The sequence below is a fragment of the Achroia grisella genome, unplaced genomic scaffold, assembly GCF_030625045.1.
Source record: "Achroia grisella isolate CSIRO2021 unplaced genomic scaffold, CSIRO_AGI_Agris_v1 utg152, whole genome shotgun sequence".
Classification (NCBI taxonomy): Eukaryota; Metazoa; Arthropoda; class Insecta; order Lepidoptera; family Pyralidae; genus Achroia; species Achroia grisella.
The window spans coordinates 593,744-613,800 of NW_026712648.1; the positions used below are offsets into that span (position 1 = coordinate 593,744).

Consider the following 20,057-nt stretch of genomic DNA (forward strand, 5'->3'; position numbering starts at 1 on the left):
TCGTAATGTTCTTCATGTATATAGGTGACAGGTGACATTTTGCATCAGGTAGCTAGTCGGCTTGTTATACCATTCCGGTTTTAAATAAAGTCAGCTGCTTGGCGGTAGAAAATAGTTGAAAAATTTATGGTAAAAAAAAATAATGTAAGCTAAGTAGCTAGTGACAATAAAATTTGCCAAGTGAGATGGATATGAAGCGATGCATTCCACGGGGCTGGCAGTGCGACGCGCGCGCACATTCCGTTTCACATAATAGTAGATACATACGATACATCTTCGATAGATATGGAAATGAAACTAGTCTTGATTTCATTAATCAATGTTAGAGAAGAGAAGTAAAACAATAATACAAAACAATATAAATATTTGAATTCGTGAAATAATTAATAATTGGTTAAAAAGTAGTTTCGAAATTAATAAATGGTTGATGGTATTGATTAATTAATATTGTTGTCTCAAACACTTTAAAGCAATAAAAATATTCCAGATTACAACTTCTTATTTAATGGATTTATAAAAATGATTTAATTTGAGCTCTAGGTAAATATCGTTTTAGCAACACACCATCAATGTATTCATTTAGAAATTTTAGAAGGTGAAATGTAGAAATTAAAATGTACAAATATTGAATAACGAGACCGGTACATTAATGTATTCATTATAAACAATCTCGTCTACACCACATACCACCGTTAACTTTAAAATACTCTCATGCATGACAATCAAAACCTACTTTAATATTACATATATAATTGAATATAAAAATTCTTATAATATTTGGATGTATAAGTTTTATTAATATTTTAGCAATCAGAATACAGAATGATAAACATTATATGATGTATGGTATTAAATTTAACACAATTATATTAGATTATTAATTCTTATTTATATTATAGCAAGATCTAAACGATTGATTGACTTGATTAGAAAAAGTTATACTCAAAATATGTACTGGAAGTCAATACAAGCAGTCGTACTACAACCAATTTTCTGTGAACTCACTTGAACGCGCTGAGTCGCCGCGCGCTAACGTGTGCTGTGTCCGCTATATTCACTTTCACATTCAGAAACAGAAAAACGCGGGAAACCTGCATGAGAAATCTTGCATTTTTCCTGTCAGTACTATAATTGCTTTCGTGAAGTATCGACCGCCGCGATATCGGATTGTTTACAAATAGTAATGATGTGAAAATAAAAACAAAACGTTCTAGCCAATTGAATTGAGAGCCGGTTTTGAAAAATCAACAAATAGCGCACGTGAACGCGCTCGGTCCTTTGTTTTCTTCTTTTCTTTCTTTATCTCCACTCTTTCGCTTTCGACGATTTGCTTTGGAGCTCTTAATTTATGAGTTGCATAAAATTCGTGTAATTTTAAGTCCATATCGATAATATTCGAGAGTGTAGTGTCTGTTTAGTGGTTATTAATTTTGTGTGGACGTACTTTTGCGAGTGCGTTCGAAGTTTTTAAAGATTTTGTTGATATAATATGGGTGTTATTTGGAGAATCGCCATGCCCCTATTGAGCACGCTTGCCGCGCTGGTTATTATAGTACATTCTGCTGAGGAAGATTTGGATGCTGACTACCGATATGATTTGCGACCGAGAGCTTTAGATACAGGAACACCTAGTTATGATCAGGTAAGTTCAAATTATTCATATCTTTACTATACTTTAGTATTTTATTACGCGTTTATTGTTGTGTAAATAAAAAATGTGTATTTTTTTGTGGAGTATAGGACAACAATCCCTTTGTTTCTTTCTCAATAAAGTATGCATTTGGACTAGTCAGACTTAGTACAAAATCATATGCATTTCATACATAATTAAAAAGTATCCCTACCACAAAGTATTTCAAGTGTCTCGAGACATATTCATTAGGTTGCTTTATATGCGGTATAAGTTTGTATGAGATCGGAACTCGAGCGCTTTAGGGAGTGGTTTAAGGGTAAGATCCTTTGCCAATTACACAAAATATATCAACGCGGTCTACCGTCCTATCAATTTATTTGTCCTTTAGAATATATAGTTAATCATATCTTATCTTCAGCGATTGGTCTCACTTCGAATTCTATCTCATTAATAGACCAAGTCTTATAGGCCTTTTCGTAATGTAACTCTCAGACAAATAAGCTTAACTATTATATATAGAGTTTGGAACTTTCTGTCATAATAAGAAATTACTCCAAATAAAAGGTTCTAAACTATACAGTTCAACAGCTAAAATAGGTTTATTAGATCTTTTAGTTGAATAAGAGTTTAGGGAATTACATCTTATTCTGTTAGTAGGTATTCCTAATAAAAAAAAAAACCAGTCATATATTTAGTATCTTTGTAAAGAAAAGTTAGTAATAAGACTGTATGGGGAGCGAACATGTTGACCGGATATATATTATAGTCTAGATACTAGTCGGTCTAGAAATCAGGGCGGAGGCCTAGGTCGCTAAGTAGAGCGTGATATAAGTATAGTTTGTACATATAACAATTAGATATTGATGGATACGTTGTCATAATTAGGACGAGCATATGTTTTTTCTGTATTCTGTAAATAGTTGGATTTAATTTTCAATAATTTCAAACGAATATTTGCTGTCATTTTTAAGAAGATATAGTCAAATAATAAATGTATAACTATAAAATAACAAAGAACAATTCTAAGTAATGTATGGATGTCCTTTCGTAACCTCGTCTGGCGGCAATGGACGGATAAATTTCAACAAATGATAAGATGCAGCTAGATATATAAGTAGAAGTGTAAGTAAATTAGGCGGTACTGTCACGGGCATAGGTAGTCTATATATTGATATATAAAAATATTTTATTGTTCTAAATCATGCTTGACACTCTACTTGACAGATTTCATTCAACATTTTTTATTGCAGTAATACTAGGTTCTTAAGAAAAGAAAAATTAAGTAAATTGGAAAACTACATATAACTTTAAGACTATTTTAACTGTACGTACTCACTAAGACTAGACATTTGTCAGATAATATATGAATAAACTCGAATCATTGCGTTAAGTTAATATAAGTATGTTCGTGACTCCCATTCATGCTTATTGATTGCATGTATAGAGCTACAGTAAATAGTAATAATACTCAATACATGTCAGTCAGTTTGTATGACTAAGCTTTCTTGAAAGGAAATATAAATAAATGTCGTTCCTTTATTTTGAAAGAATTAAAATTAATTACGGATTAATATCTTTAGAACAATATCGTTAATAGAGAATCAAATCAGATAGACTAATGATGTCACTTTACAAGTAATTCTACAATATAATAGCGTAATATATAAAGTACAATATATGTAATTGTTCTTACTCTTCAAAAGATTCTTTGTCCTGAAACGGGAATCGAATCCCGACAGACTCAGCCGAAGTTTGACTAAAGTTGTATCTGTCTGGCAGGAGTTAACCTTCAGAAACTCTAGAAGGCTTACTGCGTGTATTTAGTGCTTTCTGCACTCGCCAACACATTTATCCGATGAAGTTGTAAAGCGTTAGAATAGTTCGAATAAAGAGTTTTGCAGGCATTTTGTCTCCATAACAAATTAATAACAGATAGCTATTTGATATATATATATATGTATACTGTGGAATTATAAATTTGATATCATATGATAAAGTTTTAAAATTCTAAATATAATGTTAGCACATGAACTACATAACAAATGAATAAAAGAATGGCAAACGTTCTTTTGTAGAATTGTTATTATTTGTATGTTTAAATTCTGATTAATTGTAATGACATTTTCCATAATCGCATCGTTAATATCTGTCAGCCAATAATATCTATTAAACTGACTTAAAAAATAAAGAGGTTTATCATTCGATTGTATTTTTTATGTGTGTTACTTCAAAACTTTTCTACTTGAACCTATTTAGATATATTTTAATTTGCTAGTACTTGTATGGTCATATATAAATTTTATCAAGATTTGATAAGTAGTTTTTTCGTGTAATTAGTAATTTAGTTATAGTCGTTGTTTCGTGGTTTCCACGTATAATAATTAAGGCAAATAAAACTAAGCAACTGTTGCGACTATTTGTTTTGTAGCAAATTTTTACAGACATTCGGTACTACAGTCTGACAACTTACTAACATAATATTGTTTTGTCATCAAATTAAACAGTTATGTTGAATTTAAACTCGATGACATACCAAAAAATACTTGAACAAGTGTACTTTACAAAGTAGAAAATCAGACAGTAAAATTTATTTTAGACAATTTTTACTACAAGACAACCATTTCACAGTATATTACACTTTAACATAATTTATGACATGTCTAATGGGACCGGATACAGGGGTTGTGTCAATGATCCGGACCTACGCAAAAACTGCTCCTCTTTCTATGTCTACAAAATTTAAAAGAAACTCCATAATGAACGCCCAATCTAATATTATAAAGTTAACAGTATGTCTGGTTGTCTGTTTGTTACTTTTTCACGACAAAGATCTTAATAAATAGGATGAAAATATCTTGTAGCAAATCCATTCTGTATATACGCTAACTCTTATCTCAGAAAAGCAGAGAAAGACGCGGGCCAACAACTAGTACACAATAAAATTATAAACGAAAATAAAAACAGTAGAAAAAGAAAGCAGAAAATATTTAGAATATTGTTTGATTTGAACTGTAGCTAATAACTGCGTAGAACCACAGGAGAGACAATAGTTGTAAGAAGTAGATCACAAAACTGGGAAGTTCATTGTACTTTTGAATAATTCTAAGTTGGTTCAGTGATTTGGGCACGCGCTGTGCCGTGGCGTAATTACGAATTTAATTAACACTATAGCGAAAAACATTAACTTAGATCTTATAATTTATTTCGGTAGGTAATCATTATAATATATGGCACTGACTGTTTCGTCTCGCGATTTCGTCCGCGTGGAATTTTACTTTTTATATCATTAAAATAAATAAAAATTCTAAACTAAAAATTACGTTATTCCTTATAATATTAGCTATCTGTGAGTAAAAGTTCCGACAAAATCGTTTCAGAGATTACGAAGAAAAAACAGACAAAACATTTTTGAGTTATTTTTATGTAAGTACCGTATATACTTTCATATCCATTTAGTGAAAAACTGTTAATTTTAAATTACAAACAGACACTCAATTTTATTTATTTGTATAGACATGTACTGTAATTAGTTCTTTTTAAAATGCATGACAAATGAACACAACAGCGACCATATTAAACTCAGACTAATAAAAACATGTATTCTTTATGGCATGACATAAGTACATTGTTTTATGTAAGTAATAATATATGTATGTTTGTTAGTACCTACTGCAATTATTATTTAAATCATATTCATCTGCCCATATAATTTAAACTTAGGTTTTTTTTCTTTATATAATCCTATAACGACATTTATGGTATTTATTTATTAATTGTGGTAAAACAAGACACTTCTATTTAATTTTAAATTGCATCAAACCACAATTAAAATGAAGTGCGTCTTATTAAAACCTAACAATATCCAATAGGTTTTCAAAAGTATCCTTGTGATGTTACAAAATAACCGCCACATTGTAATCATTAAAGTTATTCTTTTTATATTGTATTTTCTCAGTGTAATAAAAACTTTTACTTCGCATTATTATAGTAGATATCGTATTGCTAATAGTATATTATAAACTTAATAATATAAAGTGATTTGCATAAAATGTTTCAGATTTGATTAAGTTCACTTAACTCAAACAATTTGGGATTAACGAAACCGGTTCAGATTGTTCAAATTATACAACTAATCTAATAATCACGTTATGATACTCATTATACAAATTGCGTATTATGGCAGCGGTGCGAATGATCGGATCGTGTCACATCCGAGCGTCTCAAGTTCTATGCCGGCAAACCGGTATAAGCGCTTTCCACTTTCATCTTGCATTGTGTTATGCCATCAGTTTTGTAACAGCTTTCTTCGTTAGCGATGAGATAACTAATTTGTATTTGATCAAGTGCAATTAAACGGTTTAAGAGTTCATTTATTTTTAATTAACTGTATGATCTGATACAAATATTTAGATAGTTATATCATTCTTTATTGTTTACTGTTATGACTCCAAAGGACTTGTTAAGAGTTATTTTTTCATTTTAGAAATATTAATTTTTAGAATTATATTACACTAGCTTATACTCATTTTGTCTTTGACTGCACAAATTTTAATACACTATGACTCTTCCTCTCAAATAATTTTTTGACATAAAAAGCATTCTGGCCATCCACGTAATAAATAAACCTCATGTTAAATTTAATTAAAATCCGATTTAAAGGAAACAGACAGAAGTTACTTTTGCATTTATAATATTAATATAAACTAGTATAGACGATTTGTCCCACATAATTCACTCTGACACAATTAGTACCTATGCACAGAAACAAGATTAGAGTAAACCGGTTCCAAAAAGAATCATAGAATCAATTCAAACAAAACCACTGATAACCTTCTCACTTATTAAATACGTTGACAACAAGCACAAGTGAAAAATATATACTAGGAAATTAAAAAAGCAGTGCTAATTATGCGGTCTTCATCAAACTGAACAGGTCTGCTTTAAAGCGCGAAATTTGAAACTTTTCGTTTTACCTGATTTTTTTTAATTTAGTTTCAGTTATTAATAAAAAGTAATGCGTTTGTTAAATTTTATGATGATTGATTGAAATATTGTGGCGTTATAAGTATGTTAACGAAGTAAAAAATATATGTAAATATTGATAAATTTTTTAAAAGCCCTATTTTGGGATGTAATTAGTCTAACAGCTAGGGGAGGGTCTTCCCTTCACCCCAACGCTTCATTAGCCTAGGTTTGGTAAGACGATGTCTTTTCATGTGTAAGACCTTCTTAAACTTTGTACAAAGTTGTCTGTGTGAGACCTGTGAGTTACCAATTTAGCTGCTAACTAGGTTGCTTTGTATGTTACGTTTCGGTAAGAGGGTGAGACATGTCAGTGAAATTACAGGGTACGAAAATATGACATTGTAGTCCTCAAGAATGGCAATGCATGAGAGGTACCACGGGCGTCACATGATAACGTAATCTTAATTGGCGCTTTTCATGTTTGACAGCCTCTGTGGTTTAGCGGTTTACACAGCTTTAATTCCCATGGTCGCGGATTAGGTTCCTGGCACGGTACTTGTATTCATGAGTATGATTGTTTCTATTGGTTTCGGAGTTTACTATGTATATATTAAAAACATTAAGTATTTTACCACTTGTCTAGTAACTATAACAAGTTAAGCTTAGCTTAGTACTAGATGGCGTTGTGTGAATTATATTTGGTATTATTACATACTAGCTGTACCCGCGACTTCATCCGCGTGGATTTAACTTTTTTTTCTAAAATAAAAGTAGCCTAAGTTACTACTTATTATATCAGCTACCTGAAAAAAAAAGTCCCGTCATAATCGGTCCAGCCATTTCAGAGATTAGCCGGAACAAACAGACAGACGGACAAAAATTTAAAAAAATGTTAATTTGGTGTATGTACCTGTATTTATATTCATATGTATGTAGTAAAAAACGGTTATTTCAATATTACAAACAGACACTCCAATTTTATTTATATGTATGTATAGATATAGGCGATGATTGTCACTTTTTTTCAGATGCGCCGTCAGGTTGTTTGCCATTACTGTCACCTACATAACGTAAACTGGTTCAAATCGTAAAACTACCCACGCTTGGTCTACTCATAATCACATATTATATCTTATACAGGCGCATTGCACTTGTTATTTCTTTATTACTATAAAAGGATAACAATACGCTCCGTTTATTAGGGTTATTAGTGCCCAACCTAATGTAGTTTGGAAGCCATATGTTTTGTATGACACAGACAGATATAGAGTATTATTAACAATATCCGGTTGGGTTATTCAGATCATAAGACACTATTTCAACATCAGGCTAAATGGGAGCGATATGCATCTGTGTATTATTACTTTATATAAAAGCTTTTTTACTTAGATGTGGCTTGTTAAGCGTTACGTTTTTGTAATCTATACATCTATACCTACATATAAATAAAATTGAAGTGTCTGTTTGTAATATTCAGATAACAGTTTTTTACTATATGTATATGAATGTAAATACGGTACATGTACCAAAATAACATTTTTTTCAATTTTTGTCTGTCTGTCTGTCGGTCTGTTTGTTCTGGCTAATGTCTGAAATGGCTATACCAATTTTGACGGGAATTTTGTGGCCGGTAGCTTAAGGAATAATTTAGGCTACTTTTATTTTAGAAAAAAAAATTCCTCGTGGACGAAGTCGCGGGTACAGCTAGTTTTTATTCAATATTAAGTAAATTTCAATACGTATTACTTAATATTATTTAATAATATTTCAATATTTAGGTGGGCGACTCGGACTCTGATTTTATTGGTATTTTAATTATAACATTAAACTTTGAATATATCTTTGTTTAGATAAAAATTAAGAAATTAATAATATTCTGAAATACTTAATGACTATCCTTAGATTATATATTATATTAAGAATATACTACTCTGATAAGTTAAGTCTACGAGAGGAAGATAGGGGATGTAATGTTGTATGAAAGTAGGAACATAATTTTGAGAGTGATTTAAAATTGACTCTTGGGCTTTAGTTCTCAGACTAAAAAAATGACGCTTAAATATATTTGAAAGACCACTTCTTGGGGAGACAAGACAAGATATAAAAAATTATACAGCGTAATCTAATGTAAAACAAAGTCACTGCCCGCGTTTGATCGGCCGCTTACCTACTTCTTAACCATTTTGATTTATGATATATTTAGGTTTCATTATCATTCCAATTTCTTTAATAATACAATCGTTTGTTTTGTCTGACTTATCAACGCTCTGCCAAAATTGCTAATATATTTGGTACATTTTATAACGTAACGATCCGCTTAAAAAAGGATTTTCGAATAGGTCAATTAAAAGAAAGGTTAAAGTTGTAAAGCAGCAGAATACTGGTAATATCATTGAACTTGGGATGGCCGCTGTTTCACTAGCTTGAAATTTATAGCCTATGTGTATGTATTCTCTTGTATAATTAATATGCTATATTATTGTAAAGATTCATTTAAATCCATTAAGTCGTTTTTGCGTATAAGACTAACTAACATCTAGATTGATGTTAGTTACTCTTCCATCCTCACTCACAAACTTCCGCGTTTAGAATATTAGTAAGATTGAATATTACATAACTGAATCTCAATATTATGAAGTATATATTGTTCATTTATTTAATAATAATCAATACCTATATACCAACACATATGTAATAATCAATAATTTGATTTTGCCTACAATGCCTGTAACAATAACTGACACGACGCTTTCTACATTATAGCATCCACGATTGATTGCCTTTGCCTATTTATACGATGCATACGTAATTGGATTTTAATTACACCATAGTACTAACGTTTTTGTCGAATATTCAACAAAGTCCACGAGAGTTTCACACGCGACTCGAAAAACTTTTTATATGATTAACAAACACATTGAGTGTATATGGAGCGAGTCGTCTAAACGTTTACGTAATGGAGGTGTTGTTACCTTTCAAAAGACACATAAGAAATTGTGCGACGGTGAGATGTCGCGTATGTCTGTAATACGCGAGTACATATATAATGTTATGTATTACATGGTACTTACTGAAGTATTTATAGTGTTTAATCTAACAATTTCAACTAAATTTGATACAACCAGATGTATACGGCTTTGTGCAAAGTCAGCTTGGGTACCATTTTTGTCTCACTAGCTCTTGCAACGTGCTTTGAAAATTAAGCATGACTTAAAACTAAAGAAGAAGAATATAGAGTTCAAATGATCATATACTATTTCTGAAGATTTGTTCATCCTATTTGCAATTTAGGTTTTTTAATGATGAAATAATTACAAAATTTATTTGCTATACTAAATAATATTAATTTTATTTCTTTTCAGCCATGGAGAGTAGTACAGTCCGAATCTATGCTACATGAATCTACATCTCCAGACTGGGACATAGGTACATCCGACGAAACTCCTAAACGCCGTAGACCTGGGCGTAAGCGAAAGCGTCGTCCCATAGAAACGTCTACAGAAGATGATGTACAAGATAAATATACCTATCCAGATGAAACGTCTCCATCCAATGATGAAACTAAATATACTAATCCTTATGAAGTAACCGATCCACCCCGGAGAAGACGTAAAAAAATAAATACAAGAAGTAATCGGTGGGCCGATGACAATTTAGATCCAGAAAAACCTGTGCGTAGAAGAGGGTACAGAAGAAAACGACCGACTCTTGAAACTTGGCCAGAATTAGCTGGATATCGAGCAGTTTCGTCCTCTGCGGAAGCTGAAAAATTAGTAAGCGAAAAAGATATGCATATGGACAGTAACGTGTATAATAATGAATACCGTGTTAGTCTAGTCGATAAAAGTAAAATGGAAAAAGATGAAAACAGAGAATTTAATTCAGATGTTTCACCAGCACCTGAGAATAGAGCAGTGTTACATGTAGACACAAAGGATAACGAGCAGAAAACACAAATGCAAGAAGATAAATCTATGTCAGAGCTCTCTTCTGAAACATTTTCGGAATTACAACTAAAAGGGGAAAACGATATCATAAATATACAGAAACATTTTAAGGAAAAGTCACCGACAGCTGAAAACGATTTAGATAAATTACAGGTAAACTACATGTTATTTTAATTTTTATGCTGTACATTATTCAATGAGAAAAGTTTTTTATTAATATGTTTTTAATAAACTTAAAACAATTAGTTAAGACGCTCGTGACAAAGATATATTTACGCACGTCCATAAGCGGCGCGTAATCGATTTTTAAAAATTAAAATATAAATCTATTTTTTACACTCCAACTTAGCAGTGGCATTAAAACACACTCTTATAGTATTATAAACTTGATAGAGTAATTAAAGAATTATTATAGAGTTCATAATTGTAGAGGTTGAGAGACAACTTACTTGAAGAAGTGCAATAGTTTTAGTTATTCTTATTCTATAATAGCATGACATTTTAAGTTTGTAATTTTTCATTTTCAGAGGATATTTTTTGGAGTATAAGTGCATTTTATTAAAGTCATTGTGTGCTTGCAATACAATTAACCGTGCAAAACAATAATTGTAAAATATATAAACAGTATTACAATATTACATAATTTAAGATTCTTCTATGTTACTCGTATAATATATGTATAAGTGTTGTCTGACAGAGATTGTTTTAAGCGATAAGGCAACGTTTTGTTTAGCATATTTCTATTAACTTCTTTTGTTTGGAAATATTTTGGTGTGTACAATAAAGAGTTATATTATTATTTAGATACTACCTACATAGTAATACAACTTAGTTAATAAATTATTATGCTATTAAATATTTTGTTAATAAATAAAATTAATTTTCAGGATAGCGGCCCAATTGACCCACAAAATTTAAAAGACATTCTAAAAAGGTCTAATGGGACCAGTTTAAGTGAAATACTGCAACAACATAATTTGTCTCTTGGTGATTTACTTCATGGAAAAGAAAATGTTTTGTCAATACTAAAATCGACGGCACCATCATCTCAAATAGAAAAAAGTAGGCCAGTGCTAAATACTGAATCACCTTTAGTTACTAACGAGGAAATAGAACAAAGTTTAAAAATATTACCATCACTGAATGATCAATCCGAAAATATAACTATAAATACGCATGGTGCAACTAAAAACTCAATGCCAAAAACAGATAATAACAATAGTGAAGACTTAACTAACTTAACTTCTATATATTCAAAACAGGAGACAAATATTAAGGAAAATGTAAGAAGTAAACAAAATAGAACCCGGTTTCTAAATAGACGACGTTTTCCGCCAGGAATTCGCAAGAGGTTAAGGATGAGGCCAATGCTAAATAATACATTAAAAGGTCAGTTAAGTAGAGATATGATGGCAATAAACGTGAAGAGATATTACAATAGACGAAATGATACAAAATCACAACGATGGAAGGAGATATTACCTTTGTTAAAAAACGTTAGTATAGATAATGAAATAGAACTAAACACGGAAAATATTGAAACGACAACAATACTCATTACTACTGAGGATATAACAACGATTTTAGATACAGAAACATATCTTTCTACAGTTACAGACGATATTAATGCAAATGTTAATGATATCAGCCAAGGGAGTGAAATATCAAACATAGCCACAACAGAATCTAATACGCCAGGAACAGAAACCACAGAAACTGTTACAGAATTTAACTTAACAGAAAAACCATTAATAACCTCAAATATTCCGGTACTCAATACTCCCACTATAAGACGACAAACCTATAATAATATACTAAAAAAGAAACGATTAAAACAAAAGAATTCTACAGCTGCAACACCTCGAGAGAATTTAGTAATAATTGGCAGTGATAATACAATGTCAGCATCGGAATTTACTGCTAAAACTACATCACATCCGAATACAATAGACGAGAGGCAAGATTTTTCAACATTGGAAGACTTCTTAACTACAGAGTATTCCAAAAACGTTGAAAGCAGTACTCTACATGTACCTTACTTAAAAAGAACTTTCTCAAATAAACCTTCAACACACAGAATTCCATTATTAAGTACTACAGAACAAACCGCCAAATTCGAAATAGAGGAAATATTAAATGACACACGCAGTAAGTATATAAAATTTGTAGTTATTTTTAGTTATAGTAGTTATCTACATAAATTATTTTTGTGACTTATGATATTTTATTAATTTGATTACAGCAAGTGTGAAACTCTCGAAAATATTGATGGAAAGAAATATGACTATAAATGAACTTGTACAACACAGAGAACGAGGATCAAGTCATGTTCATTTGGCAGACATATTTCATAATGCATCTAGAGAGCCGAACCCCCCGGAGCCTTTCCTTTCTAAATCTCTTATAGAACCAATATCAAAAGAAACATATCCACTAAGAGCATTATTAGAAGCCAATTTACATGATCCAATAACTAAAGCTACAACAATAGATCCTTTACAATTGCAAAATAAGTATCTGAATATACCTGTGGTCATGGATTTCGGTAATAATGTTAATGAAAATGCAGAAAACATGGGTATAATGTCACTATTCAATAATTTCACAAGTACTGACACAAGTACTCATAAAGTTTTACAAAAAGATTCCCAAGGGACATTATATGAATCGTCTGTAACAAATGTTAATTCCACAAATATAAATGACCGGGAGGGACGTATGTTAAATGACAGTCAAGATTTAACAAGCTGGAAACAAATATTTGCAATGATTAGAAAAATTGGTAACAACCAAACAGACAAAGTTATAGATACCTATGCAAAAGGTAATATATGAAATAAGTGATAAATATATTTCTATTTATACTCAGCACTTGTAAGACAATTTTATATATTTTATTGATTTATTTATTATTACTATTTTCCTGCTCATTACAAAATGATTAATATGCTCACCAAAAAAAGGTTACACCTGGTGAGTGTCTTTCTTTCTATGTCTAATACATATAATATATTACAGAATAACTATTAACAATTACAATTAAATTCATGTAGAAATAATTGAGTTTAACCACATATGTACATATCTATAAAAAATAACATGGAAATAACATTTCTTTAATGTTACCTACATTCATAATAATTTAACAATTCCATTTCATTAAATATTTGGTCATTATTTCTTAATGGTGAATAATTCTTAAAGTAATATGAAAATAGTAATTCATTCAATTTAATTCTAATAAACATATCACACTATAGAACTAATATATTATAACAATTGAGGTATAATATTATATGAATGGTTTTAATAACTTCTATATTCTATTATCATCATCAATAATGATGATAATAACTTCTATTATCCTTTCCTAAATAATACCTCTAACTCTGTGATCTTATTCTTATATTATTTTATTTTGTAGCATAATATTTAGAGTATGAGACAGATTAGATATATTTAAGTTATTCTTGTTATAACATAATAAGATTACAATTACATGCATGACAATTTTGGTTCAAATCTGGATCGCCGTAACATATGAAGACAGTGGAAAAAAGCACATATATGAGAGTGAACAGTAAAAATAAAGGTCTATACCAAGCCACTCCGTTACTGACGCCGTAGTAGGCTACTATATATACTATGAACAGAGAACCGTTTATAGTATGGTGTTATTGGTCTACTATTATTTAAATAATTAATACTATAATTTATACAATGTTCAGTATATTATTATTATTCAAATCAATCAATATCTATAATTATGTCTATTGCATATCACATAGGACTAATTGTAAAAAATTGTAATATCAAATACTTAAGAAAAAAAAATGTAATTCATTAATACAAATTCAAGTGGTATTATATTTTTAATGTTGTACTGCAAATATGGTTAGTTTTAGACAACCTTATTTCCCTCATTCAGTATACAATATAATTTCAGTTATAAAAACATTAATTTAATATGACAATATTTCAGAATTATCGCCCACAGAGAACTATAAGGATATATTACAAGAAGACCTTGATGGAGATGGATTGATAGTATTGGAGGATCTGCAACATCTTAGAGATTTTGATAGCAATATAGCACCAGATTCCATTGAAAAGCTACAAGTTAATTCTTATCAAGGAATAGATGTGCCTACAAATATAGGTATATTTGATAAAATACCGAACAGCACAAAGTCGGTTACAGTTGCCACTTTAAGTATAGTAGGTCTAGCAACAATTTTGTTCCTATTGACATATGCTGCATTTAAGTGGCGTCAACAGAAAAAAATTCATAAAAAGCGCAGTTTCAGCGATGAAAGAATTCCAACTCCAGTTTTTGAAAATAGAAAGGGCAATAAAAACAACAGTAGTACTCGAAGTATCAGTCCTATGCTTTCATCTTCTAACATTTATACAATGAATACAATAGATTCACGTAATGGAAAGGACTCTCCTGAATATATGTGGGACACATTGAGAAAACCATTTCAATAAACAGAAATATGTCAAAGTATTAGACTGAGCTTGTAAGTATAAGGTTTCATAATACTGTGTTATGTTAATTCAGAATTAATAAGGGCCTTTTTCACAATTAGTAATTAGATAAATAATTATGACTTATAATGTGAAAAAGACCATCATGTATTGATTTAATGTAATGTTAAACTAGTGACCTGATTTATATATATATTTTAAGTAGGTAGTGTAGTAACAGAGTATACATGGGTGTCTTTTATATATCCCTGAACTATTAATAATATTAAAATTTTAAAGCAAATGAAATTCTATATGTTTACCTATTATGAATTATTTTTAGGTTTTAATTTATTTAACTTTTGCTAAATTTTGATCTTCAGTATTATGCGAGTGCAATGTGAAATATGAAATATAATTTTTGTATATTTTCCCATTTCATATCTTCAGTTTAGAATTAAATAAACACATTAATTTTACCTTGAAACTTTTCTATTACTTTCTTACCTGTAGTTCTCAAATGTGAAGATTTCTTGAAGATCTTTTAAGACTGGTATATTCAAGGTATGTATTTTATTGTAGAAATATGCATATTGTCTTGCTATACTTTTATAAAGTTTTAGGGCTGATTCAAAGGCTGGAGATGGCTGTGAAAAACGAATTAAAACAAATTATAACAACAATATTCAATAACAGCATTCACATATTATTAAAATGTTACCCTAAGTCGAGTGAATCTAAATCAATTGAAAGTACAATAAATAACTTATGTTTTTATTGTATGAATTGATAGTGGCAATATTAACCATGAATTCACTTGAATAAGCAACGTGTCATATATTTAAGGAAAATCATGCAACATAATATTTGAAAAATGGTATGTATCAATATATTTACAGGAACATAATGGACATATATGATTATCAGTTGAATATGCAATTTTCTAGCTATAGTTTTTGTGGCAGAACTTCATTTATTGGTCAGTTTTAATATTTTGAATACTATTGGTCCAATCTTACTTGCAATATTAAATAAATACCTGTTTTTGATCAATGAAAAACTATGACAAATAAAAATATTTATATGTTTTAAAGAGGTTCAGTTATTGAAATTAAAACTGATATGATTATATACAGAATTACAATTATTAGTGTTTTCTTCAGCCAAAGTTTTTATTTATAAGAAATTAAAAAAATATTACCCTGAGTTCAGATAATTCTTCAGAAGTGAAATAAAGTATAGTGGAGTATTTTTCTGGCAAAATGTCAATGTATGGTTTCCAAAAAGAATCTGAAATTATAAAGAAGCAATGAATTAGTTTTTTTATTATTTAAAATAGTAATCTTTTAGTTATATATATATTTAAATGACATGTAATATAAATAAAAAATAATGATACAGAGATCACTAAAGGCAAACTTTTAAGTTTTTAATCAACAGTAATATACTGTTACACTTACAGTAATACAGTATTTCCTCAATAAAGGCTTATTAAATTTATTACTACATTGCAGTAGTATTTGATTTTACTATAATTTCATATGATAATTACAATAATTTTACTTTATAAGTGTGATCTTATTTTCTAACTATGTAGTTGCTAATTTAAATAAGTTTATATTACTATGGTGCTAAGAATAGCTTTACATTGTTTAATTAATTTCAAGTGTAGTACTGTATTACTCATGATCCACAACAAATGCTGTAAGGTGCATTAGTCATAAATAAATAAATAAAAGGTAGTCATTCTAAATTTGAACTAATACATCAATACTTTTAATAATGTAATTAGGTAAATTATGCAATGGCCAAATAGGCAATTTCAGTATATTTTTTAAAATAGAAGAGTAGAGTCCTGATAGTTCCTGGAAACAAACTATTGAAGCAATATGATTTTACAGTATTTCTTATCTTGCCAATATATGAACATTATAATAAAGTCAGTTTTAATTTTTATTATGATACACAAAATTAGAAAAATATATTTTCTAATAATTATTTATCAGCAACTTCAAGTACCAAACCAATTTGAAATATAGTAAGTTATACTTATGCAAAGCCTAGTACTGTTTAAGGCTATAGTAACCATTAACCATCATATGGGCCTTATTTGTTTGCCACCATTCTGGTATAAAAACATTAAATACTATAAATTATTTAACTACTAAGAATTACCTGGTTTATTTTTTTCCAATAATAAAAATAATGACAATGTTATGTTGGGCATGTTTTGAAGGAGTGGATCCACATTAATAAAAGGTGACAGTTCAGATTCCCTGGCATTCTGCTCAGTCAACATTAGCTTACTCGGCACCATCAGCAATAAGGAACCCTCGCTGAAGTTTTTGGTTGCTTTCAATCCAAGTTCATAGCCCTCAAATTCACTTATCTCCAGTCCTGTTTTATTAAAAAAAAAACAAGTATGTACAATAACAAATACGTAAGTAATTAGAATAATTTGTATTGAAACTGTATACAATTTATATTCTAGACTTACTGTCATATATTAATTTAAAACCAAAGTGCAATTGAACATAGAAATATGATAAAAATAAGGCTAAATATTGCACTGTGTGCTTAAATTGAATCTGGATACATTTGCATATATGTGATATTTACCATACCCTTGTGATAAAGACCCATTTCCAAAAGTGGAACGGGTCTTGTATCACATTCAACAACACTTTAGTCATAATAATGATGATAATGCATCTGTAGTATAAAACTCGTATAAGACTTGATGTTCAGTTACATGTACATATAGTTTACAAATTCAAATACATACTATGTTTATCATTATAATAATTTAACTATAATTAAGAATTTTTACCTTCAAAAATGGCTCCATTTTCATTTAACCATTTCAAAAAATTTTCTATGTTGAAGTGACGTGGATTTTGTTTAGTTTTAGTATTGAAATGAGTTTCTATGTTTATAATTTCTTTAATGATAGCTTCAATTTGTTTGTAATGCTCCCAACTGTTCGCAATGTTAGAGCCTTGAGTTATAATGCTTGAAAGTCGAAGTAATTTATCCACAAGAACGGCAAGCACTTTGCGTTTTTGTATTATCCTGTTATTTTCTTTATCATTCTTCTTAGAACTTAGTTTTGACTGTGACTTTCTCCCCATTTTGTTGAATATAGTAATGCAATAATATAGGCTATTAATAATAAAGAAAATGTATGTTAACAGGAGATTTATGGAAATGTAAAACGTGAGAAAAAGACTATAAATAGTTTTAAAATTTGAAATATTTGGCCATTTAAAAGTGAAGTAAAATGAAAGATGAGACGAACTTTACTTACTGACTGAAACTGACAGTCAATGGCTGTCAGTGACAAGTCAATCACTTAAAATATTATTTTTTTGCTTAAATAGGCAAAGAAATGAATATATACAAACATATTTTCATAATATTTTATTTTATTTATTTATAGTATTCCAATTTTTACTAAAGTGCATTTTATTGTTTCCTGCTTAATTTAATTATGTCAAGGTAAGTATCAAGTTAAATGCTTCCTTCGTTATTCCTTCTGTAATTGCTTAATTTTTATTGATCGACTATTAAGGTACAAGTCAAGGACAGCATTTAGTATAAAAAGTTTTGTGCTAGAAATAGCTAGAATATTCTAGAATGTTTTACGTCAATATTATGTGACATTATCATGCATAATATCTCTATATAGTTTGTGACATAATCTATAGACGAAGTTTTATGTACCTATTATTATTAGTTAATAACAAATGATAAAGGAAGTGTGCATCTGTCTGCGTTAAAGGTATACCTTGACATCGTACCAGTAGGTGATACTATGATTAGCATGAGGTCAAGGTCGGTAAATTAACCATGCTAGTTTAATATTACAGATAACATAAATTATCCATGCAAACTTTTGAACATCTGCTCCGTAATTGCGCCACATTTGAAATGACCCAGCATTAGCACGAGCGAGCTTGCTGTTTGTATGGGATTAACTCCCCTTATAATTTGAAGAGCGTCATTAGGAAGCCAGAACCTTTAGCTTCTTATAATGCAGTGCCTAAAACTCTTGTTTACAAGTTAAAGAAGATAAACATTATAAATGTACGCTGCATACATACGTAAACATATATATTAAATCTATATGTACATTATGTACATTAATATTACATTTTATGCATTATAAGTATTAAATATAAATATAAAAATATGTATGTTCTTCAGCGAATTAACAGCATTAATAAAACTTCTGCTACATCAAATCGCAGTAGCTTAAGAATAATATATCCAATTCTATGAATTAATAAAAATTGAGAAACGATTGAAACTACGAGTATGTATATAATAAAATCGCCATCTTTTTTACTAGAGGAACCACGTGGAAGTTGACCAGACATGATCGGTATTATAAAAATAATACACCCATATATTTTTATCGTTACTGCCTCATGGTCCGATAGTCTCGAATTCGATCCCCACATAAACATTTTATTTTATCTTATTTATAAACATATCGATTTATAAATAAGATAAAATAAAATGTTTGCGTTACGTTTGAGTTAATCTGGTTATTCTTAGTAACTATTCATAAGAAGATGCATTTGTAGTGCTAACCTTATAACTGACACAACTCCCTGCTAGGGGAGAGAAGGTTGGGGCTTCTGGGATGACTCCTTTGCCTTTGGATGGGTAGCTGTGTTGTAAGCTTCTTAGGGCGGAGATTAACTTGTAAGGAAAACTAAATTAAACAAATAAAGTGAACTTAACCTAACTTAAACTTATACTTTATGAGTATTATAAATGTTACTATATTTATTTTTAGTGTTCTAACTTATTTTTTTTCCTAGTACTTTAGAAGCTGTACTTTACTTCGGTATACTAGATGGCGCTGTGGGACATGCTCTATTTATTTATTAAAAAGGCGTTGCAAACAAATAATTTTATCTTAAAATCGTCCGTTACGAGACAATGTCATAGTCGATTAGACATTGACTGTTAAACTTTGTCTGGCAGTGGCAATGATGCCGCGCTCACTTGGCAGCCACGCGCTCTGTTCCTCG

The 20,057-nt window shown here is 29.8% G+C and overlaps 2 protein-coding genes across 2 annotated transcripts in view; one reads left to right on the forward strand and one right to left on the reverse strand.

Moving 5' to 3' along the window:
• The window catches only part of LOC131840977 (actin-histidine N-methyltransferase), a 41,894-nt gene extending 23,593 nt beyond the window's left edge, over window positions 1-18,301 (reverse strand). Inside the window, exons 1-4 of the mRNA XM_059189198.1 lie at window positions 17,846-18,301; window positions 17,191-17,412; window positions 16,217-16,305; window positions 15,523-15,662 (exon numbers count right to left, since the gene is read on the reverse strand). Of these exons, the coding sequence (XP_059045181.1) occupies window positions 15,523-15,662; window positions 16,217-16,305; window positions 17,191-17,412; window positions 17,846-18,146 (752 nt within the window). The 5' untranslated portion in view covers window positions 18,147-18,301. The remainder of the gene's footprint in view (window positions 1-15,522; window positions 15,663-16,216; window positions 16,306-17,190; window positions 17,413-17,845) is intronic.
• On the forward strand, window positions 1,019-15,237 carry LOC131840976 (uncharacterized). Its single transcript, XM_059189197.1, has 5 exons — window positions 1,019-1,642; window positions 9,961-10,698; window positions 11,433-12,693; window positions 12,788-13,369; window positions 14,528-15,237. Exons 1-5 carry the CDS (start codon window positions 1,490-1,492, stop codon window positions 15,034-15,036), a joined length of 3,243 nt encoding a protein of 1,080 aa, XP_059045180.1. The 5' UTR covers window positions 1,019-1,489; the 3' UTR covers window positions 15,037-15,237.
• Window positions 18,302-20,057: the final 1,756 nt, after the last annotated feature.